At 45.9% G+C, this 24,727-nt stretch overlaps 2 protein-coding genes across 6 annotated transcripts in view; both read left to right on the top strand.

The window, feature by feature from the left end:
- FLT4 (fms related receptor tyrosine kinase 4) overlaps nt 1-9,276 on the top strand; it is a 56,898-nt gene extending 47,622 nt beyond the window's left edge. Inside the window, exons 24-30 of one of the 2 annotated variants that reach the window (XM_063168827.1) lie at nt 212-323; nt 688-787; nt 1,275-1,380; nt 2,298-2,437; nt 3,036-3,156; nt 3,905-3,990; nt 5,315-9,276. In XM_063168827.1, the coding sequence (XP_063024897.1) occupies nt 212-323; nt 688-787; nt 1,275-1,380; nt 2,298-2,437; nt 3,036-3,156; nt 3,905-3,990; nt 5,315-5,531 (882 nt within the window). In that variant the 3' untranslated portion in view covers nt 5,532-9,276. Of the gene's footprint in view, nt 1-211; nt 324-687; nt 788-1,274; nt 1,381-2,297; nt 2,438-3,035; nt 3,157-3,904; nt 3,991-5,311 lie in introns of both variants that reach the window. The other variant, XM_063168826.1, reaches the window with a different exon arrangement.
- A 3,716-nt stretch (nt 9,277-12,992) lies between these two features.
- Nucleotides 12,993-24,727, top strand: part of RNF130 (ring finger protein 130) — a 55,279-nt gene continuing 43,544 nt past the window's right edge. The window contains exons 1-3 of one of the 4 annotated variants that reach the window (XM_063168825.1): nt 12,993-13,191; nt 13,257-13,547; nt 23,381-23,575. In XM_063168825.1, the coding sequence (XP_063024895.1) occupies nt 13,119-13,191; nt 13,257-13,547; nt 23,381-23,575 (559 nt within the window). In that variant the 5' untranslated portion in view covers nt 12,993-13,118. Of the gene's footprint in view, nt 13,548-23,380; nt 23,576-24,727 lie in introns of all 4 variants that reach the window. The other 3 variants (XM_063168823.1, XM_063168824.1, XM_063168822.1) reach the window with 3 other exon arrangements.

Raw genomic sequence — 24,727 nt, 5'->3', positions numbered from 1 at the left:
AGCCTATCATTAACTTACTCTTCCTTATACTCTTTCAACTCCTTTTCAGTGTCTCTGTCCCTCTCTCTGACCAACCAATTCCTCCATGGAGAGAGGAGCAGGGCTATTGGCTCTGATTTCCTTTCATCCATTTCATCCCTTTGCTACCAGAAGGGCTGTCCTGGGACATGTTGCCAACTGAACATTTGTGCCTTGCCTCTCCCTCCTGCAGGCCCGTCTCCCACTGAAGTGGATGGCTCCAGAAAGCATCTTTGACAAGGTCTACACTACCCAGAGTGATGTCTGGTCTTTTGGGGTCCTCCTCTGGGAAATCTTCTCACTAGGTGAGTCCTAATGAGGGTCTTGTGCTGCTCAGGGAGACACCTCTACCCACGTAGCAGTTTGTGGGTGAGTCTGTGCATGACAGACTTTCTGAAGCACATCTAAGGACTCATGGGAAGCGACACAATGTAGGCAAAAAAAATGTAGAGCTATGTCCACCCATGAACAGAGTGATGGGGACACAAGGATGCAGAGGTGGCCTCCAGCTCACTGAGGCAGAGAAGCCTGACTCAGGCAGCACCAAGGATTGGGCTGTGTATGAGTAGTGACCACACCTCTCAGTGTTCTGGGATGAAGGGCAGTCTCAAAAGGACTGGTTTCTGATGGCACATTTCATGTTCCCACCTTTCTTTGAACCTTTTTTAGGGGCATCTCCATATCCTGGAGTCCAGATCAATGAGGAGTTCTGCCAGAGGCTCAAAGATGGTACCAGGATGAGAGCCCCAGAGTATGCCACAGCAGAAATGTGAGTCAGAAACCTCAAGGATTCCAGCATTGGTCAGAGCAGAGGCCTCTGTGGGAGGGCAGAAACCTATCACATCCCAGCATAGAGAGAACAGGCCCCTCTCTGGGATGCCTGACCTTTAGCCAGGGTATAGGATGAGCCAGCACATCCTTCCCTCTAGGCCATTGCCTGGAGAGCAAGGCAGGTGGGTTCTGATTAGGGCTCTCTAGTGTCCTTGCATGCCTGTGCTGGGATGGGTCTGTCAGTGTGCACTGTGCTTTCCTGCTCTGAAGGGCATCAGAGGGGTCTGAATTAGCTCCTTGTTCCCTGTTATAAGTGCATAACAAACCAACACCCTGCCAGTTCCACCTGGCCAGTGTGCTGGGGGGCCAAGCTTTCCCTCACAGTGCAGGAACTGGCAGTGCCAGTGGGCACCATGTGGGTGGGAGCTGTGAAGTGGGGCAGGAGGGGATTTCTGTGGTGCAAAACCAGCATCTCTTCTTGGCAGCTACCGTATAATGCTGAGCTGCTGGCACGGTGATCCCAAGGAGAGACCGACTTTCTCCGACCTTGTGGAGATACTGGGGAACCTTCTTCAGGAAAATGTCCAGCAGGTGAAAACCTCTCTGTGTCCCTGCTCTGCTCCAGACAGCTCTTTCTTCTGTCATCACCAGCTCCCTCACTGTGCCCTCAGCTGACTCCATGGTCAATGCAACACATTTGTGTAGGCCAACAATAACACAGAGATTCCAGGGTCAGAGGTCTATTTCCCAGAGCTGTTAGAGAAGTCATTTCTGCAACAGCCTTTTAGCTGCATCCTCATAAAACTCTGTTCCTTGCAGGGCAGAAGTCCTCTCAGTCGTCATTCTAGTAACTTCCATCCTAATCCCCAGATGATTATTTGAAATTCTTCAGCTGAGTCAAGGCCCTCCCACACGCCTGCATAATGAAAACCAGGACTTGACCAGGGTTTCTGAAACTCTGTCCTCAGATGGAAATGTCAGGGCCATGTGAAGCAAACAACTGGTACATTACAGCAGTCAGTAACACAGATTTCTTTGAATGCATTACTAATCACTTCCATGTGGTAACTCACCAGGACATTTAACTGTGATGAGCGTGCAGCTCTGATTTTAAGTTTTTCTTGATGTTCTCTTTCAGAAAATGATAGCTAAATGCTTGCCTCATCCTGATGTTCCTGACTTTAACCTTTCATCACTGGTTCCCAGCACAGACATGACTAAGCCACAAATGACATTGCCCTGGAGCACAGTACTCTGCCCATGTAAACTGGAGAATTATGGGATTATTATGGCAGTTGTTCTCCTGCTCACACACACCTCCATGCATCACTCACAGCTACTTAACACAAAGGTCATAGAAATCTTCAGGCAGATATTTTGTCCTAGAGAAATAAAATTTATAAACCAGAAATTTTCCTTCCCAGCTCTTACAGCTTCTGCCTGTGGAGCCTTTTCTTGTGGGAAAGTCTTCCCCTTCTAGTAAGGCCATTTACTGTTCTTCCTACCAGGAAGGGAAAGATTACATCCCGCTGAACGACTCTCACAGCTCAGAAGATGATGGTTTCTCCCAGGTGCCTTCCTCTGCCCAGCAAAACTCAGATGAAGAGGACTTTGACATGAGGATACGCTGCCACAGCCTAGCAGCAAGGTGAATCCCCTGCAAAAAGGGCAGAGAGAGCCCAGCAGGCAGCAAGCAGCCTGGCCTGTAAGGGAGCCAGGGGGATATGGGGAGAACCCAGATCTTTGGAAAATCCCAGGTGGTAAGGTGTGATCCAAGAATTTAGGCCATAGCTTCTTGCTTATAGAAGCAAAATTACTTTATTTTCCTCATGAGGAAGTGCTGGTTTGTAAGCCTATCACATTCCTTCTTCTCCTCCAGCAATGCTGCCAGAGTATCATGTAAGGAGCTTCATCCTATCTGTTCCTAACTGACTCAAACAATTAGTCCCAGGCCTCTCCTATCTGATGAACTATGATGATGTGATGCCTGGGATCTCTATGACATTTTCTGCTGATCGCATGTGGAGAGGTTATTTGGGCCTGATTCAGTCAGTCTAGTCTTCACTGCAGAAGTAGTATGGGGTTAAGAGGTCTAAGGTGACCTCATTACCCTCCCCACATCCACCATTTGGGTCATCCTCCTCCCTGCATACTTTGGTTGCCCAGTGAGGAGATTGAGTTCAGATCCTGTTCATTCAGGACATTGACTCTTGCCTTTACTGAGTCCTGTGTGCTTCTGTTGGCAGATACTACAACTGTGTCTCGTTCCCTGGTTGTTTGACGGGAGGAAATCAGATCAGGTGTCCATCCAGGATAAAGACATTTGAAGAGTTTCCCATGACACACACAATGTACAAGGCACACCCGGTGAGTAGGTGTGGGGATTTGAGTGGGGGGCAGTCTTTTCTGACACCTTTACGGTTAAGACTGTGGAGGGAAGATCACTTCTATTTTATGTCAGTCTGTGTGTCATTCCTGTTCGGTCCATCCAGTCCTATGCACGTTCATGTCTTCATCTGGCACACAGGGGTTTCTCTTAGTGGGGAATAGGGAAGTTAGATATGCAAATGGGGGGACTATAAAGGACCTCAGAGAAGAGCCTGCTCTTCACCCTCTCAAATCTGTGAACACAGCCTGATTAAGCACACTGAAATCCTGCCAGGACTTAGGAAACCCAGAGTGTTTATCTGCAGCTCCAGTATCTTGATCCATATGGCAGTGAGCAGTAGGGACCCTCCAGGTCTCTCTGGACTGGACTGGTACTGATATCTCCTCTAGCAGCAGAACTGAAGTCATAGCTTTTGTCTCAGAGGAAAATATCACCTCTCGCAGATTTAATGGTAATACATCTTACAGACAGGTAGCACTCTTTTTTTATTCCCCAAAAATGGCACTGAACTATGCACACAAATCTTACCTTTTTATGTTCTGCTTTTAAGAAGGTACCTAAGAAAATCAGATACAGCAAAACTATGGAGCATGCCGGTAAAGTGCTCCTACCCCTTTTTCCCCATCACACATACACAGGATCTCATCTCCTGAATGATTTCTCCTCCCTTCCCATTCTGATCAGTTGACAGGGATGTTACTGATAACTCCTGTTGCTTCCTTCCAGGACAATCAGACAGACAGTGGGATGGTTCTGGCATCTGAGGAATTTGAGAGGATAGAAAACCGACACAGAAAAGAAGGTGGATTCAGGTACTCCTTAAGCCTAGCCACTGCTGCCAAAGGCGGTGAGACCAGGAGGCAGCTCCTGGTATCTTCCCACAGGCTGCACTGCTTGGAACTTTCAGCTGTGGGCCCTGAGCCAGATAAGTCCATGCACTCCTTAATGAGAGGCAAAACACAGGAAGAGCAGACAAGCCTGCTGTTTTCTAGGGTTTAAAAATATAAACTGTGCCCATCAATGAGAATGTGCCTGTTAAGATAATGAGGCAAAGCAGAGTGATGGTGTTAATGAGACTGGTAATGCTTATTGACATTTTCTGGTGAAATTTATTAGGGCTTGCTCAAGCAGTGGCAGATGGGATGGGCAGAAACCCTCCTCCCTCAGCCCTGACCCATGGGATACAGGGTCATGATGTGATGGTGCAAGGATGGGGCAGGCCTTAGGAATTCCCACATGCTGACATGGAGTCTGGCAGGTTGAGCTGGCACTCTCAGGGCTGAGGATGCTATGGATGGTTATGTCCTTGACCCAGGCTTTGAAACTGGGTGAGAACCTGTACAGCTCATCTCTGCCAGAGCAGGCTGAGACCTTGTCTCTGTGACAGTGTGTTGAGCAAGCCATGTCACCTCATATGTAGACAAGGCCAGTCCCAAGACTCTTCCTCACCTCCTCTGCCTCCCAACATCAGATTGGACTGGTCATTGTCTTTTCTCTTAGCCATAGCCCTGTGGCCTGTCTGCTCTTGTATCAAACCGTCTCCTGCTTCTTGTCCTTGTCCTCTTTTCCCTAAGGCATGTTCCTGTTGTTTCTTACACTTGGTATCCCATCTCCTGGAAAACACTAGCCTTAAACTTCTTGAGTGTGTCCCTGCCCCTGCTCTTGTGATTTCTTGACAGTCACCTGGTATTGGCAGGCACTGAGATGGGACATAAGACTTTCGTCCACATCTTCATCATCTTCCTTTGTTTCCTTTCCCCCATCCTGGCAGTTGGTTTGTATCAATTTCTGTTATTCCTGCCAGGTCTCCAAGCAATTATTGTAATGTCTCTTGTCTCTCCCTACTCATTGGGATCCCAACCCTTCCCTGTACCTAGAAGGTATCACAAAGGTATCTGGGACAGCTGAAGTAAGTGTTCCAGGATATGTGTAGATTTGTCACAAAACAAACAGGCTGTGCTTATTGGAGCAAGGCCTGGTTTTGTGCTTTGAAATGGAGGTGCAAGTCCATTCCCGACCCTGTCTCTGCTGCATGCATTAGAAGATGAGATTTTCGGAAGCTGGGATTTCTCTAAGCAGGACAGAGGCTTTCTGGGAGTGCCCAGGTTAATTCTGTGTCTCTCTCCCTCACAGCAGTAAAGGGCCCAGTCGGACCATGGAGCTGTCAGGGGGGCAGTCAGACCTGCGGGGCAGATGTCGGCCGTCGTACGGGTCCCAAGTCGGAGGCCAGACTTTTTACAACAGTGAATACGGGGAGCTGTCAGAACACTCTGAGGATGGCAGCTGCACCCCGCCTGGAGAGGGGGCCAGTCCCCCCACTCTCCACGCTTCCTTCTTCTCCGAGCAGTACTAATGGCACCAGGCCCTGGAGGCAACTGCAAGGCCCTCCAGGCATGTCATCAGGGTCATCCAGAGCTTCTCCTTCAACCTATGCCCAAACCCAACCGGGAACCTACCCCAAACAGACGGGGAACACCGATGTCCTTGGAACCGCAGCATGAACCGTGCAGCACCTCCAGCTGCAGCTTCCCTGTGCCACGACTGGAGAGAGCACATCACTGATTCCTCATATTTCTTTTATTGCTGCACCTCAGACAGATGCATTCTGCTGAGAGTGGGTGCCTGTGTTCAGCACTACGGCACCTTCTGCCTAACATCCAGCCTCCGCTCAGATCAGCTTCCCATTCAGAAAGCCCATTTCAGGTCAGATATAAATAGATCTGTCTTAGTCTCAAGTTTCTTCCTGGTGTGCAGCCTGAATGTTTTTCCTTGGATTGCTTCCTCCTCCCCTCATCATGATGTCAGCTGCTGAGCTGTGGAGCAGAATCAAAGGGAAGAAATCCCTAGTGGTATTAGCAGCAAGAGCAGGACATTTTACAGAGGTGTACAGAAAGATCCCGAGGGATCTTTGTAAATGTTCATGCATGCTGCTCATCCTGAGTAGGTGTCAGCCTCTCCATCTCCTCTGCAAGCAACACCCACACCCCTCTCATATCTGCTGGGGGGAAACCTGCCAATCTGCCTTATCACTCGGATTATTTTAGCCATCTCAACACAGCTAGTGCTGAGTAGGTCATCAGCAGATGGCTAGAGTGCTGCAGGTGAGATAAACAGCAAATTTTTTGCAGGCTGTGTGCAAAACAGGTTCTTTTATGATCTCTGCTGGGAGCAGGTTACTCACAGGTCTGCTGCTCTTGCCTTCTCCTTCTCCCAGATTGGTGCTGAGATCATTTGTTGCTCAAGTGAGAAACTAAAGCAAAGCTAGGTTAATTTGAGCTGGCTTCTAAACATAGAGTTTGCTGGGAGGAAAAAGATCAAAAGGGCAGGGAGTGAAATGTTTATTTTCAAGCTGCTGCAAAGCATTTTGGAAACAATGGAAGGAACAGTGCTCCAGCAATAAGGTGCTCTGGGCTGTATCCCCTTATGTGTTGACATCACTGAACACATGGAGCCCAGCACCTTGCCAGGGTTCAAGCCCTGATTCTCCTGGATGGACAGTTTGCACCATGATTTTTCCTGTCTCTCAAGTTCCCTGACTCAAAGGAGGCACTCTCTATCCAGGGGGCTCCTCTCCAGTTTCTTTTGCAGAGCTTCCAGCAGAGCATACCTGACTCCAGAGGATTAAGAAACAGTTATTTGCTGAGGAAACATCTCCTTACTTTGGTCTTCTATTTCTAAGAGATACCACGTGAATTCAGAGCTCTGGGGAACCTCCACAGCCCCTCTATATAGATTTCTGTACTGCTGCCTCACCACTTCCCACCTACTTCTTTCCATGCTGCTCCCAATCCAAGAGCTCAGCCACAGAGCAGGGTTACATCACCGCCTCAGGAGTCTGGGTGAAAAGGCTCCTTGGAACAGCTTGTCATCATCTCTTCTCCCACATGCCCGTGGCTGGCAGAGCTCTGTGCACCAGGGCATCTCAGCACCAGGGAATTACTGCTTGTGGGCCACACCTCTGTCACAGAGCCAAGGGTTTGGACTTGTAAAACTGTGTTTCCTGTCAGATGCACAGCTTTCCCAAACTGTATTTCTTTCCCAGCAGAGGGTTTTACGCGTTTCCCGACGTAAGCCTGAGAGTCCTTATGGATGAAGTTGCCAAGTCTTAATTATAGCTCTCCACACAAGTGTAATGGGGAGATTTATTTAGCACATGGGAAAAGCATGCCTGTCATTCAGGTTCTCTAAGCCTGTGCAGTTTGTTCAATGTTCCACTCCCTTTTTGTGTCAGAAGGGTGACATGGCTGCAATTTCCATGGCAAAAAAGAGGCACAAAACCAGACCAGCTTGAGCCAAACTGGCTCAGGATGTGGAATTGGAAACTGCATATTACAATGAATTCCCTGACTTCTACTGGTGTCCCCTGAAGCTGCCAGGAATTTAAGCATCTTTAAGTAATTGTTACGACTCAGTAAGAATCCTCTGGCAGGAGCTGCTGGAGAGCCAGGACAAGGAAGTAGGACAGACAACAGGGTGTAGGCCAGATCAAATTCTCCTGCCCTCATCTTGCCCTGCTTTTTGAACTGGTGGTTCCCTTGGCTGAAGGAAGGCTGCATGCAACTCGTGCTGCTCCTAACTGGCATTGGCAGGGGTAGAAGGTGACCGGCTGAGCTAAATTCAGGCTACTCACTGGGTGATGTGCATCCACAGGACCCAGACTCTCTTGTTTCCAGTACTCCGTGAAGAATTCTCTGCCTAGAAACAGCCCCATCTGAGAGAGACCCCAAGAACAATATAATAGTTCAAAAACAGAATTTCAAAGTAGCTGTTAGTCCCTGTCCATATGTAAGGGATAGGTATGTGCCAGCAAAGCATGACATTTGCTGGGCATGGCAGGATTCCTCAGCAGAAAGGGAACAGAGGCGTCTTAGTGCCCAGGCTGGTCATCAGCATGAACATCCAGCCAGTACAGCTGCACTTTTTCTCTAGGTTTAGCTGTAAATTGCTCACAAGTATCCTAGTGGGGAAGGGCTATGTTGTTAGAACCATTGCTAATGATCCCCTGCATCACCCTGGAGAAAGCACTTCTGTGTCATCTGATTTTTGAACATTCAACTCCACAGAAGTTTATTTTCTCTCTCTTGCACCACCTAGATGGGGGGTGGAATCAGATCCTATTGTGTCTGTGTCAACAGTATTGCATGAACAATGCAGCCTGATAGGAGCAAAATCTGGCTCCTCTTCAGACACTCCTGCTGATGAAGAACAACTGAAGGGTGGGATATTGAAGAGCTGTTGAGAAAATTGTACTTTTGCTCTCTAAAGGTATACTAAAATTAGATGTGCAAAGTTGATAGCCCTTCCCATTCTCTTGAATTATTTCTGGCTTTTTATTTTTACAGTCTCCAGATAAGCATGAAGTGAAGCTGGTCTGTTTTGGTTTTAAGATGTGAGAAAGAATGTCTTGTGTTGTCTCTCTTTCCACAGCAGCAAGGGAGTATTTCAATGTTTAAAACCCAGGGTTTGATATTTGTGCCTGCTCTATTCAAAATGCACTCTCTGTTTCATTTTGTTTGGGCTTCTTACTGGAACTCAACATTGAAGCTAAGCTATTTATCATCATCACCTTCCTTTAAAATGGCTCCTTCCACTCTGTGTTCAGTCTCACTTTTCTTTACAAAGTGCTGGTGTTGAGAGGACATTCCTCCCTCCTGAAAACAAAGTGTGGGGTCCCCTACTTGCAAATACACGTGTGTCTCTAAAGAAAAACCTGTGTATTAAGTAACACTACATTTATATTGCAATATTTTAACCTGGTACCTGTTGTTGCTCTAGCAGCATTCAATGTTTCAGTGGGCTGCCTTTGAAGCAAGTAGGCTAAAACAGGGGTTTTGTGTGAGTACAAAGCATGGTCTGTGTGTGTGTGAGTGTGCTGTGGGTGAGTGTGTGGGTATTTGCACGTGAGATTTCCTACCAGTGAGCGTTATGTGAGTGATTGTAACTCACGTTGAGTCCTGTCTTTGGAAGTTCACAGTTATATATCAAACCAGTTAGAACACTGCTTCCTTTCCTCTTCTCCTATAGTACTTGTTATCCTTTGTCATTAAGAGTTTTGTTGTAATATCTAAATGTGAAAATGAATAAAGTCATAACTGGCAGCTGCTCTCTGGTTCCTGGGGCCACCTCTGCCCCTGGGGCAGCCCAGCCCTGGCCCAAGACTTCAGCATATTTTGGGTTTATTATTTTTACTTTTGTGTCCGTTTGCATTTCCCTGTGTCCTCTCAGAAACAGCTGGATCTTATGGCATTTCCATCCAGGATGAAAGTCTGTATTTTCTCATGGTGAAGTCAGATTCTCTTTGGTGCAGCTCGCTGGCCGAAGGAAACACAGCACCCAGCCCTGTCCCCAAAGGATCCACGACCGTCTCCTGTCCCCTTGGCCCTGGGGGTCTCAGCCCTGGGGGTCTCCAGCCTTCCTATCCCCATTCACCACACCAGGGGAATCGGACACTCCCTGAGCCCCCTTCTCAGGGAATCGAACCCTTTCCAGACGCCTTTTCTCAAGGCACCAACACCCCCCGACCCCTCTCCTTCTCCTCATGGTACTAAAACCCCGCAGACTCCTCAGCGCATCAACACCCCCTCCCCAGGACCCCTCTTCTTCTACGGGCACCCAACCCCAACCTCGGTCGGTTCTCCTTATGGCACTGACCCTCCGGACCGGACCCCCTTGTCATCATTGCACCAAATTCCCTCGCAGTCCCCTTCCCCTCACAGCACCGACCCTCCGGACCGGACCCCCTTGTCATCATGGCACCAAACTCCCTCCCAGTCCCCTTCCCCTCACGGCACCGACCCCCGCCCCGCGCGGGCCCCTGGCGGTGCGGCCGGCAGCCCGCAGGTGGCGCCCTGCCTCGGCGGCCGCGGGCCCCGCGGGAAGATGGCGGCGCGGCTGTGGCTGTGTTACAGCCGAGCCGAGGGCGGCGCCGCGGCTGAACGAGGCTTTCGCTGGGAAATGGGACACGAGTGGATTCATGAGCGTTCCCCTAAAAAACAAATCTCCAGGAGTTCAAGGAACGCTCAGGCACAGCTCCCGCGTTACCCCTGGTGGAGCTGTGAAGGCATCAGCACCATTTGTCTGAGTAAAATAATGTCCCCTGAGGAGCCGTCAGTGGCAGAGACACAGCTGAGGGGACAGAAGGGGGACATCTCCACTCCTCTCCATCATCACCCCCTCATCCAGCTCCACCGTGGGGTGAAAGCATCCAAAAGGACCTTTTAATTTTCCTTACCCCATCAGGGGCCTGCCCATCTGGGCCATAAGGAGATTGAAGCTGTTCTACTGATGAAATATCCTATTTTGTTGCATCCTGGAGCAATGCTTGGCTGCTCCTCTTCTGGGGCCATGAGCGGTCCCCTTGGCTGCTCCTCACCTTCTTTCCAGCCCATCCACAGGACAGGCTGGGAGGTGAGGAACAGCTCCCCAACCGTGTGTGTGGGGATGGGGATGGGGATGGAGATGGAACCAAGAAAGCAGCCTTCACACAGGCATCGGAACACCTCTCTCCATCAGAAGCACAGCCCACAGGAAACCAGACAGGGCAAAATAAAAACCAGCCATTTCATGCGGTTAGTAAAGAACTGGGGATGCTCTGGCTGGGCTCCTTGTTTTGCTTCTAACATGGCCAGTGAATCCTTCCTCAATGCTTTTCAAAAGTGCTTTGACATCCTTCTCTGAAGGTCAGCACGGTGATGGCAAAAGCTCCTCAGGCTCCTGGGACTTGGCCCCTTCTGAGGACATTTCAGCAATAACGCACATGAGTTTGCATCAGAATGATGCAGAGCTCTTAGTGCTGAGAAATCAAAGCAAGAACAGCTCCAAAACACGATCTGCACACTGCAGTGTGTCAGCCCTCTGGCTGGGGTGAAAGTTTGGGTGAAATGAGGAGACAGTCAATAGCATGTGGTTCCTCACCCAGCATGTACCAAGAATGGCAAAATTAAATTTAAAAAAAAATGTAAGCAGAACATTCAGTTGCTGCTTCAGAATAATTTCCTGGGTTGTATTGACATTTCTACAGAGCTTTGCAGAAGCAGCTTCTCAGAGGATTTTACAGAGCCACACATGTCTTTAGCAGAGCTTGTACATCCCTTCTGCTCCAAGATGCAGGTTTGGAAGCGTGCTGCTTTCCTTGGAAAAGGAATAGGTTTCTCCAAGAGCAGGATAAAATTACTTGTATCTCAATGAAATAAACAGACTGTGCTTCAACAGTGTTATGTGTGTGTGTGAGCAAGCGCATCACAAATGAATAAAATACAAAAGCTCTCAGAAGAAAACAAGTTAATAAGATGCATAGGTTAAACACCAAACTTATCTGAGGGCCTTCCCGTGCAGCTGAGGAAGTCACCAAGGAGACCATATCTCAAAAGAACAGCTCCACAGCTATTTTTGAAGAACTTAGAAAATATCCTAACAGTCTTGCAGTAATTGTTCTCTTTGCTGTAACTAATTTTCAGTTAGTTTGTCTTCCAAAATCCAAGGAGGCCATTACACTATTTTGTTACATCTCCCAAGAGGCTGAAATCCTTAAAACTATGTTAGCTGATCATTCATCAAACCCTGTTTTACAGTATTTCTGGGGATTAATATTTATTAACAATACTTGAGTGTTTGTACAATTTCCCATTTTAGTACGTCAGAAGCAAGTAACACCAAATAGGGTAAGAATGAACTGACACAGAGGCTGTGCTGTTCCTGCCCCAAAATCTCATTCAGTTCTACCTGGACAGACTGAATACATCCCACCTGGTTCACACACACAGCTCTTCCACCCTCTATTTCTGACGTGCTTTAAAACTCTGTATCTTTTTGGCCATCAGCATTCCTGAACTGGAAATATTTTTCTGAGAAGATGCTGAGGAGCCATAGGAGCCTGTATGTCTGTGAGTCCCAACATCTTAAACTGCCCCAGGGAAGGTTTAGGTTCGACATTAGGAAGACTTTCTTCACGGAAAGGTGATTAGAATGGACTGCCCAAGGAGGTTTTGGAGTCGCCATCCCCGTAGATGTTTAAGGACAGACTGTATTGCCATGGTCTAGTTGACATGGTGGTGTTTGGTCACAGGTTGGACTCGATGAGGTCTTTTCCAGAAGGTGGTTCTGGACGCTGTGATCGAACTCCTCGGGAGCCACGGGTGGCTGCAGCCCGGTGTCGCTGCAGCCCGGTGTCACCGCAGCCCGGTGTCACCGCAGCCCAGTGTCACCGCAGCCCGGTGTCACCACAGCCCGGTGTCACCACAGCCCGGTGTCGCTCAGCCCGGTGTCACCGCAGCCACCCCCGCGTCAGCTCCCACCGCCGTCTGGCCACGCCCACAATGACATCATACACTATTGCCCCGCCCTTTGTTCGGGCCCCGCCTCCAGAAGGCGTGGTGGAGGCCGAAGCTCCGCCTCTCGCCCTCGTGGCGCGGGGCGGGGCGTGCGGCGCCTGCGCAGAGCGCGGAGCTGCAGTCGAGGCGCGGGCGCGGAGCCGGTGGCGGAGCCGCGGGACGGTGCGGGGCCCCCGCCGCCCTCAGGGCGAATCGGGCATGAAGCGACGGCTGCCGGCTGCAGACGCCGGGCTGGGCATTGAAATGCGCTGCCTGCCGCACTAAGGCGGCGACGAGCCCCGAGGCGAACCGAGGCGGCGCGGCGGGCCGAGTCCGAGACGAGCCCCGCGGCTGTTCGCGAGCGCGACTGAGGCGGCAGCTGCGGCTTCTGCCGGCAGCCTCCCCTGGGCTGGCGAGGGGCTGCGCGGGGAGGGGGCCACGGCACCGCCCCCGCCTCCTCCCCTCCCCTCGCCCGGCCGGAGCTCCCCCGCGGCGGCGGGCGGGCGGTATGAGCGCGGCGCTCTGAGGGACCGGCCGAGCTCGGCTTCCCCCGAGCAGCCTCCCCTGGGAGCCGCGGCGGCAGATCGGACTCGGCTGGGACCTGCCATGACTCCCCTGGCTCCTCCCATGGCATGAGCCCGTGCTCTCCTCCCCGCTCCGCCTGCTTTTGGTCTCTCTCCGCTCCCGGGCTGTCAGATGGGATAGGACACACCCGGGCGTGCGGGGCTCGACGCTGCCGGGGGGGAGCGGCGGAGGCAACCGGTGACGGCCGTCGGCTCGCCTGGGCTCGAAGATGAGCTGGCGGTGGGCTCGCCAGCACTGGAACGGCGGCTCCTCCGTGCTGCTGCTGCTGCCGCTGCTGCTGTGCCACGGCCGGGTCCGGCCGGCCGGCGCCGACAACGCCAGCCAGGCGTACTACACCGCGCTCATCAACGTGACCGTGCTGAGCCCCGAGCGCGGCGGCCCCACGCTGCTGCGGATCGACCGCGGCCGCTACGGGCAGGACTCCCCGAAGGTGGAGGTCAAGGGGCTGCTGGTGACTCCCGTCCCTATCAACGGAGGTAACGCTTCCCTCGCTCGCTGCCGGGTGGTTGGTCCTTGCCTGGGCTCGGCAGGCTTTCCTAGAGAGCTCTGACAGACGAGGAGGAAGAGCTTGCCCAGAGGGAAATAAAATAAATCCGTGATCTGAGAGTGTTGGCTTGAATATCGGCTCAGCAAAGCATAGTGTGCTTTCCAGCATGGATCCCAGTAGATTTAGTGCATTCAGCGGTGAAGATGTTATTCCTTAACTAATTACAGAGAGTGTAGCGATAGTTGACAGTATTTGGTTACAGCGTTGCCTTGAATCTCAGAACAGCTGCATAGCCATCTCGCTCTGCATCTGGATAGCTTTGCAACTGCATGAAGTCACAGGTTTTCAGTGTGCAATTCCTAAAAACACTGTTTAAGCTGCCCATCAAGGCTTTGAAGGACTGAAGCTACTAAGCTGTTGCTCTTATATAGCCTGCCCGAAATGCGGTTGCTTGCAGTACTGAACACTGGCTAGAGTGTCGAAATCAGTTTTCTTTTAATTAAACAAAGCCATTGTCCATCAGTTTTTCTTTTGATATATGCTGGGGTTTATAGAGAATGGTAATTTGAACAGCTTAGAGTATTGTTATGATTTTTGCCTGAAGTGAAACCAGTATCTTCAGTAATAGTGATGTAGTTTTAGTAGTATCTTATTTTGAAAATACATTCTTGACATTATCTAAACTGCCATCTTGAAGAAATGGACCACTTGATGGAATACAGTGGTCCCAACCTGCCTCCTGGACAGTAAACATCTGAATAATGTATTAAGTGAAATATTGTAGTCAGTTAAAACTAGAGTCTTAAGTGGTGAATACTAAGAGTGTTTTAGAAGAATTGATAGCACAAAACTACTGTGTTATTAGAAGCTTTAGAGAATTTGCCAAATCTTAAGATCAGGAAAATACTTTGATGCTTCTTCAGAGCAAATGCATTCTGCCAGGCAGCCTCTGTCAGCTGCTGGTCGGGATGGATCAGGTTGTGCCTCAGCAGGTGCTTGCCAGTCTCAATGAAGCTCTGCAAAATATAACTAGAATATATTATGGAGTACATTTTGGGGAGGAAGGGTGAGGAAGCAGAAGTTGTTGAGGAAGTCTGCTCTAAAATGATTTTTATTTGTACTTCAAATCCTGTCCATCAGCTAACATTAAATATGTTGTAGTCGTTGTGCTTCCTGATATTCTTCACATCCCCACACAGCCCCCTTGAAATCAGGAGTCTGTCCTGAAAGTTTTAGGCATGTAAACACACTGCTACTGCAAGTAGTATTTTAACAGGTTTTTAAAGGTATCAAAGCACTTTTTTTTTTTGTTTTGAGCTGTGTTATTTGTCAGGAAAAACTTCTGATACTAATTTCTTTTAATCTGCCTCTGTAACTTTTTCTGCTTTCTTTTGATATGCCTTTACTAAGGTGCAATTTAAACACTGAGGGAGGCTTTGACAGCATTTTCACAAGCAGCTGATAATGAGAAGAGCTAAATAAAATTATGAGCAGTCTATAAACAGTATTTTTATACCTACTGCTAAGTACTATGATGAATAACTTTCTTAAGAAAGCACAGCAGGAAGTGTGAAAATGTCAGACCTGACATGGTTTGACATAGTGCAGTGGTTAAAACTCTGTTATCAGTTTTGGGGGAAATTCAGTTTTGCTCTTCTGTTTCATAACAGACAGCTTAAAGCAAGCACAACAGCAGTTGTTTTCCTTATTCTTAGATACTCTCAATTGTTCTGTGTAGATTGTTATATATTTACATTTTATTTGAATTTTGCTGATGTGCCTGTGGTTTAAAAGCGTTTCATTTAGTAAGGAGGATTGGAATATTTTATGCTTTTAGTTAAGCTGTTCTTGAACATCTGCTTTTTTATATTCAGATTTGATAAAAGATGATGCAGCCTTACTGAAAGTAATTGCTTTCATGTTTTTTTAATCAGCCTGTTAATATTGCTGGTGAACTTGTTTGCAAAATTTTTTCTAATAGCTCTAAACATGAGTAGCTGCCAGCCACTGCTTAGAGCAGTAAATGCTGTTCCCCAGTTTTCATGTATCCTCAGAAGAAAATGACTCTACAATTGTTAGCAGCTTTATTTGAAGGTACCTTGAATTTGAAACTGCTGTGATGTCAAGCATTCACCCATTTATGGGCTATCTTTGAAATTTTCACAAGTGTGGGTGATCTGTTAGCACCTTGATGGCATGGACTGTTTTAGAGCTGAAGTGTCCTTAATTTCACATTTTTTGCATGCTCTGTGAAGAATCATAGAATCACAGAATGGTTTGGTTTGGAAGGGACTTTGAAGATGATAAAGTTCCAACTCCCCTGCTGTGGGCAGAGATGCTTTCCACTGGACCAGGCTGCCCAAAGCCCTGTTCAGCCTGGCCTTGAACACTTCCAGGAATGGGGCATCTTATCACATCCCTTACTCATTGCCTGCAGGGAAAGAAATGAGTTTACTAATTCAGGATTCAGGGCCAATGATCTGCTGCTGACCGCACAAAATTTGTAATTTTAAGCGTTTTGTGGTGGTTTTGACTTCTATTCTTGAATGCCTAATATTTTATGTACTGCTTTTTGAAGATGCCAGCTCCATGTGGTCAGCCATCCTTTAAATCTCTGTGCAGCATGATAGGCAATCACTTCTCCTGTTTCTTTAGCAGGATTTCTCTAATGGAATTCAACCTTGTCATGTTAATACATGTATTAAAACCCTTTCTGTGTTCTTTTTATAGGGCTTGCATGAAATTGATAGGGGCTTTCAAAGGCAGTGCTCCCCTGGGAGTGGGGTGGCAGTAACTGGCGTGACCGCCTGTGAATGTGACTTGTGAAAGTGCAGCTCCAGCGAGCTCTTGGTCACAGTTGGCTGCTGCCTGTACATTCAGCAGCTGTGTGGGGTTTTTTTTCCAAGCACATTAAATGCATGATAGCAGCATAGTTTCTTTATTAATCTCTCTTCCGTTCTTCTGCTTTGAGTTGCTTTTCTTACCTCCTCTAACTTGTTCATCTCTTGTCGTGACTTAATTTTTGATTAGAAGAGCATTTTAAACCATTGCTGCACATGAATGCTTGCAGATTCCAAAAAAGCCCTCCTTTTGTTGTGCATGGAAGGATAAAAGTGAAATGTGTCTTCACAGCTTGATGCAGATTTTCTATAATTTAGTTCAGGTTTATAGTATTCCTTTAGTGAGGTTCCAGAATACTTCTCAGTCCCTTACTCTGTTATTTGTGACTTTGTGTAACCAGACATTTTCAGAGAATCGTAGAGTGGTTTGGGTTGGAAAGGACCTTAAAGATTGTCTAGTTCCAAGCCCCTTGGCTTGAGAAGGGACACCCTCCTCAACCAGTTTGGTCAAAGCCTTGTTCATCCTGGCCTTGAACACTTCCAGGTCCTTTCAGCCCAGTCCTCTCCCAGCAGCTGCCTGAGTGCTCCTGGATGTCTGTACATGCACCCTGCAAGTGTTCAGCCCTGTGCCACTCCAGTGACCTGTGCTTTTACTCATCTTTGCTACTGGGTGCCTGACCCCAGTTGTGGTGCAGACCTTTAAGTGTCATGGATATTCCCCTTGCCATGGCAAACCAAGCTAGAAGCCACTGAATACTCACCTTAATGGTTCTTGGGAGAAACTGCAGTGCTTTGTGGCTTAATTCCCTCAAAAACGTTCTCCATGGGGAGCAGGACTCTTTGTGGCTGTTGAATCTGGGTTATTGCTTTTGGATTCCAGTGTGAGGACTGGAAATTCAATTTTGTGGGCTCTGAAGAGTCCCCTTGCAGGACTTGCTGGGAGGGAAGGTTTTGTGCACCTTGGTTGGCTTGGGAAGCAGGCAGGATGACCAGGACTGGCAATGGAGCTGATAGGAAGGGAAATTGCAGCAGAGTCAAACTTGAAATGTTAAATTCACTGAGCCAGTAGGTCAGGAATGAGTGGGTGAGGAGGGGGTGGAAAGGGATGGAGCCTAAAGGGCTTGTAGGGAGGTGGTGGTTGTACAAAAGCTGCTTTGGAGAAAGGGCTCACAGAAAGGAGAGCTCTCCAAAGGGATTTAAGGGTCGGGGCTTGGCAAGGAGACTGGGAATGTGAGGAAAAACATATGTTAGAAAAAGGTGAAAGTGTGGAAGAAATATTGGCTCAGTGTTAGGAAGGAGGTATATCTTGTGCATAGTGCTGTAACTACAGCATTCTGTAGCATCTGGCACTTCATAAACATGTTGTGTGAACAAGTTTTAGCTACAGAAGGTTTGAAATGCCAGTTTCCTGGTAAGTGTGGAGCTTTAGACAGCATTCAGACAGAAATTCTGGCCCAGAATCCAAACCAGTATGGCTTATGAAAATGCAGCAAGCAAATATATCAGTAGAGTAGGGGAAGAAGGATCCTGTAACATGCTTCTGTCCTTCGTGATTGATCTTTGTATTCAGCTTAATTAGCAGTCATTAATTGATAGCAAAAGTGGAGGTTATATATTGGAGTATATAGCCATAATTGTAGAATACTTACTGAGCTAACAAGATTAAATCTGAACTATTATAGGACTCTTCTAAGCTTCAGTGATTTTCTTTTGTTTAACTTCCTCCTGAAACCAGATTACCTCTTATTCAAAGAGTTTCTTTTCATACTAAAGCCAGCTTTAGTCAAAGCAATTACCTGAAAGAGCTGTTGAAAGGAAAATGTTGCTGTACATAACTCATTGATTCAATGGCACCACCTTATAAAGTAAAAATTATGACTGGCATGAATAAGGGCTATATTGATAGTAATACCAGTAGTAATGCATGGAAAGAAAATATGTCCATTGCATGTATTAAGCCCTAATGGGATAGAAAATAACCAGTACCATTCCTTGAAATAATCCATCAGCACTGCTGAGTTGCCTCTGTGAATTTCCCAGGTGAATTCCTTTTCTGGAAATTTTATCACAGGATTATAATTAATGTGTTGCACAAAGCTGTCTTGTTTTACCAGTCAGGTGTTCCACATAGCACCTACCTGGGCAGCAGAGCTGTAGGGAGGGAATGCTTTGGGGTGCAGCCTGCATGGCCCTGCACCTTCCTGTGTTCCTCTGTGGTTTCTGTACCAACAAGCCTCTTGATGTGCTGTCCCTCAAAATACTGGTGGTGTCTCTCCAGCTATTGTATTACAGTGATTGAAGGTCAGACTTTAAAATGATTTCTGTATGGGTAGCTGAGACAGACCAGCTCTGGCAACTGGTGCTGGATTTACAGAGTACAGTATTAGCTAAGATGAAATCAATAGCAAGATATCTGACCTTTTGAGGGAAAAAAAAAAAAAAAAAGAAAGGAAAAAAAGCCCTGCATGGAATCAAATGGTTAATGCACAGAGAGTGGGATATTTCTGTGAAAAGGGGACAAAGTCTGATAACAGCCAGTGCAGCCACCTTGGCTGAAGTGGGGGTGTCACAGTTTTGTTCAAAGCTGTGCAACAGCAGCAGGAACACAGTGTGAGAAAGAGCAAACCCAGGCACAGGTCAGAACTAGGGGACAGTCTGCATTCAGACAGGTGTGCACTTGTGACAAAGCTGCTGGGAGCTGCCCTTTTTGTTTCGTTTTTGCTCCACAAAATGGCTCCCCTTCCTATAGGGAGAAGGCTAAAACATGGTCAAGCAATTGGAAAAGGAAGGTGCTGTGAGCTTGCCACTACTTCTTCAGTAGCTGAGGAACCTTGGTTGGATCCAATGCATCATTAACTATTTTTTCCCATGAATCCCTAAAATGCTTTCACAAACCTTAGTCCTTCAGCAGAAAGGGGTCTTGAATTATAAAAAATGCTTAAAGAACATCAGTTCTACAAATTGAGTGGCCCTGTGTATTTTGCAAAAGAAACTGAAGCTCTCCTAAAGCAAAAACAAACATGAGCCTAATGGTAGGTACTTAAATCACAGCTGATTCTTCTGTAAAGAGGCTCTTCTGAGGTGTTGGGACTTATTTTAGGAAGGGAGATATTTACAACAACATTGTACATAGCTCTTTAACCCAGCAGGCTGCCACTTCTAAACCTTCTAAACCAGAAAATTGGGGTTTTGCCAGCACATGATGCATAGATAAACAGAGAGACAGGCAGGGTAAATAGTTTATATTTCAAACAAGCCAGAACAGTAGCACACCTATAGGGAAACTTACTTAAATGGCTTTCTGTATGCTTATATCCTCTGAGCTTCCATGAGTAGCTTCTGATCATATCTTTCTCTTTGCAAGTGATTTGTTTTAGAATAATTTAATATGAAGTTGCTTTTCATTCTTGCAAGTAACATCAGTTTTGGGCCTCACACTGCAAAAAAAACCACTGAGATAGTGGAACATGTGCAGAGAAGGACAAAGGAGCTGGGGAAGGGGCTGAAGCACAGGTCTGATGAGGAGAGGCTGAGGGAGATGCAGAAAAGGAGGTTCAGAGAGGATCTTGCTGACTAAAGCTCCCTGACAGGAGGGTGGAGCCAGGTGGTGTTCAGCCTCTTCTCCCAGGTAGCACAGTGAGGGGAAACTGCCTCAAGCTGTGCCTGGAGGGAGTTAGATTCAATATTGGGAAAAATTTCATCACTAAAAGAATTGTCAAGTGCTGAACCAGACTGCCCAGGGCAGTGGTCGAGTCACCATACCTGGAGGGATTTAAAAGTCTTGTAAATGTGCTACTCAGGAACGTGGTTTAGTGTTGATCACAACAGTGCCAGATTACTGCTTGGACTCGATGATCTAAAGGTCTTTTCCAGCCCGAACAATTCTGTGATCATCCAGGTAATGCTTGCAGCCCGTGTGTTGTTGATTCCAGCTGAACTTTGGATAGCAGATCATCGAGGGCAGGGTAGAGGGGAGTGGCAGAGGTGATTCTGGCTGACCCTGTTTGTGTGTGTCCCCTCCAGTGCCCACTGATGTCCCTGACACCTGAACTTATCAGAGGATATTTTCTTGTAACCATCTCACTCTTCTAGAAGGGTGACTGTGATTTTAAGATTTCCATGCTTTCTGGAGTATCTTCAGTCTATTGAAAAGACAAGCAGAACACCCCACATTTTTCGCTATTGTTTCTGAATTTTATTTAGTTAAAAGTGAAAAGATTACTTAACATTTGTGTGGTGTAATAGAATGCTAATGCAGAGAAAAGTGGGTTGTGACTTTTTATTAAATCTCAAGTGACTTGCAGACAGTTCAGATTTATCTAAACCAACCAAATTTTCCTCAGTGTTTTTGCATTACTTAAATAGTACTGAGCTAATGTTGTCAGCTGTTAAATTTTCATCAGGATATACTGAAGACACCTCGTCAGGAATAACATGCTGTAAGCATTTGAGTGGTGTTTGTTGGTCTATATCTGGAAAGCTTTAATCTCTTAATATCTTGTTTCCTAATTCTTTTCCTTTATCCAGTAACATTTCATAGCTCTGTCCACAGCTGAGAGAGACTTTGATCTCTACTGTGGTAGAAAATTTTGTACTGCTTTTCCCACCAATGCAGTTTCTGTTATCTCTCACAGCTTTTTCTGTTGCTTTTTAAGCTAAAAATTTTCAAGCATACAAATTTCAAGGTGCCTGTATGAATTTGCAGAATGCTTCTTCCTCATTCAAGGCGCTCTTTGTTGCTTTTATGGTTTTTTCACTGTAATAACTCAACTGTGGCCATTTTCGTTTTCACTTCATATTTTAGTTTTGATCATGATTGTACTGAAGGAAACAGTCCATAATATCTGGGATTGCTGTTTTTAATATTCCCATATATTTTAGGTAAATTTATGTTTGCCTTGTGTCCACTTTCAGAGTTATTTTTGGCTGTTTGAGGGGATTCTGTGGAATTGTGGCCATTTAGAAAATGGTATTTTCCAACAGATGTATCATACCTGAAATTCTTGAACATGATTTCATGGGAGAAGGATGGGATTTTTCACTTTCAAGGCTTTAGGAACTTCCTATCACAATCTGCTAGTGCTTTCCCCCTTCCATGTTTATGAGTGGAAATGTTCAGAGCAAGGGGGAGTCGTGCATTAAACAGTTTTTGTCATAACAGAGGGCCAAAAGGTTGATGGCACACGTGCTGTGTCGTGATTCTTTGTTTTCAAAAAGGACTGTAATTCCTTTCAAAAGTACATACTGTTTTCAAGTTTAAGATTACAGAGACAAGCTGCAAAAGTGCAGTGGGCATTAATTTGCCCTTGTGTGATTGTTGGTGTTTGTGATGGCCATCACCAGTGCTGCAAAACACGTGTGGATCAGTGCTAGCTAGCAGTTTCCACAAGGATTGGAGTAATGATGTCAGGGTAATGGAAGAAAACACTCTATAAAACTTGGCTTCAGGCATCTGTATTTCAGATTTTCCCTGATGCCTGGATGAAACAAAAATACAGCAAATAGCCCTCCATGTCTGAGATGTCTAATACAGGCTTGAAAAACAATTGTGAAAAGGATGTGCTGGTATCTGGCTCCCCACCCTCCTTCCAGGGGAACAGGGAGAGGCACTTCTTGTCCAAATTAAGAGATGCAATGACTTCCTGTGTGTCTGCACAGTATAGATTCATCTGCACTAGCTTTCTTCAGGCAGGCAGAAGATTTTCTTTGTTTCAGAAAACATCTTTAGCTCTTTGAATCTCCTTTGTTACAGATTTTAACCTCAGCTATGTTAAACTGAGAGTGTTTAAAAAGACCTTTTGTTTCCAGCTAATATATTTTTTGGTGGTAGATTATTTTGCTGAAATCTCATAGTTGTGCTGAACTCACTTCTTGAAAAGGAAAAAAATTATGGGAGACTTTTGCTCTTATTTGCTCTTACATTGCAGAACTGTAATGTTTTCTGAGCTATTATGCAAATAGATTGGTTTTTTGTCTTGGAAAAAAAATCACTGTTTATCCCAACTATTTTTAGTAGCCAAAGATTATTATACTCTTGGCATTCAAAAGGATAAATATATTTGCATTATAAACTATTGTTGGCTCTAAATGAAAATCCTTTAATGATATGACCAGTGTGTCAGACTAAACTGTGTTTGCAGTTGTGCAGACAGATCTGTCTTTCATTGGTTTCAGCTGCTGGGAAGTTCCTTCTGCCTTGGGTTTTGTGTCTTTTGTACACAGCTCTGTGGCTTTGGGTTGTTCCAGGATATGTTACACCATCAGAAGGGACAAAAGAGCTTTGCACACTGTTGAATTCAGACATCTGGCATTTGCCATTTCTGTTACTCTTCCTTTATACCATCTATACCTGTTTAGCTGACAAGTGCACTGTGTTTGCAAACCCATTTGTTTCTCTATGAATTTGAATACATTTCCTTGTAGACAAAATGTGCATATGTAAAAAGCTGATGTTGGCAGCTGGGGTTTTACAAGATCAGCTTTTAATGTTGTCCTTTCTTACAGTAGCCTGCACATGGCAGATAACTCTGAAATCTTGTTTTCACAACCTGCTTTGTTTAGTTGTACTTCCCACTGCAGTGATCTTTGTGGCTGCATTAGGAAGAAAAAAAAGACTTGTACTCCCCAGAATGACTGATAAACAGCTGTTTTGTAAATGCCTATAGCAGATGAACCATATTCTAATGTTTTTCAGCCTCTAGGCAGGTATTGATTTGAATGTGAATTCATTATTCTAGCTGCACTGGAGTTAAAAATAGCTTGTGTTAGTGAGCCTAATTCTTGGGCACATAGTCACAGCTTTCAATGCATGAGACTTCTTTTTTTAAAATCTTATTTTCATAAGAATATGGTTATCTTTAGACTTTCTTCACAAGAGAATAGTGGCTTCCTAGTGCATAACATTTAAGTACTTCAGCAGTTTGGAATTAGGATTTTTCTTTTTTTCTTTGTTATGCCTGTGTAAATTTGTTTCCCATTTCAGTTGCAGATCGTCTGGGCTGTGACCCTCGAACACGTTTCCAGGTGCCACCAAACACCAAGCAGTGGATTGCTTTACTACAGAGAGGAAATTGTACATTCAAAGAGAAAATACTGCGGGCAGCTTCACATAATGCCACAGCTGTGGTCATTTACAACAATGTATCCAGTGAAGAACCTGTCACAATGACTCATCAAGGTAAATAAAATGTAATCCCCTTCACTGTAATACTTTTGCCATATAAACTATTGCTAAAGAGCTCTTGGCATTGGAGAGATGGTATTGGAAGTAGCCATTCTCTAATGGTATTTGCATGTATGCAATATAGTGAAATAAGCCAATAATTCTGCAAAGTTATTTTCCTTTAGCATTCATTTATCCAATGAGGAACACTTTCCTCTGCAGTGAGGATGTGGGTGTGTTGGAGGGAGGAAATGCCTGTAAGAGCTGAGGAGCAATCTTTCAAACCTTTCTGCAGAAGAGAAGCTAACGTACAGATAAAATGGGAGAGCTAGAATTTTACAAAGCATCTGAGCCTGAAGAATCCTTAGCAGCATGTCTTCAACCCACTGCTCTGGTGGGGACCTTCAAATGTTAACAGCTGTGTTTTGGGATCTGAGCTTGCATGCTTTTTTGATGACAGTTTACAGAGGATTCTCTTTCTACAGTGGAAGTCTGAGTGCCATGCAGGAATCAACAAATCAACGATTTGGATTTGCCTCTGTAAATTGTCCAGAATAATGCTGGAAGTCTGTTTTTCTAGAGACTTCTCTTGTTTTACAGATGCCTATGTGTAAAATTTTACTGTTCCTTGTGACTTACTTTTGTTGCTGGAAGCTTCATGTGTAAACATTTTCCTTGGTTAAATTTATTTTTGCAATTCTGATAACTACCTTTTTCATTTTCCAGAAGATTTCCTCTTTTTGGAACTATTTAGCTTAATCAGAAAAGGCATTTCTCTATATTTGGTGGTGGTACTGCTGGCTGATTTTTTTGTTAGGATATTTTCAGTCTCTTTTAGCATAGGGGGTTGCTTGGAAACTAGAATTTCTTAATTATTGCTCTGCATATTGTCACACAACTAGAACTGAATTCCTTGACTAAAGAAATGCTATGGTTCTTTCTTTCTTTTTTTAACAAGGAAAATGTTAAAGAGGTTTGACCTTCCCAACTCTGTATCACAGGAATTTTGCAGGAGGATTTTGACCTCCATGTAGCAATTCAAAGCCTGTTGACAATTGATTTTTATCTCAGGTACCTTGCTTAGACATTTTTATAAGCAATCTGCAGGTGAGAAGTCCCATATTCTAATGAAACATTTTTTGCCAGCTTCCTCGTTTTTGTTTTGGG

This window comes from Melospiza melodia, chromosome 14, assembly GCF_035770615.1.
Source record: "Melospiza melodia melodia isolate bMelMel2 chromosome 14, bMelMel2.pri, whole genome shotgun sequence".
Taxonomy (NCBI): Eukaryota; Metazoa; Chordata; class Aves; order Passeriformes; family Passerellidae; genus Melospiza; species Melospiza melodia.
This window is presented reverse-complemented; position numbering and strand designations above follow the sequence as displayed.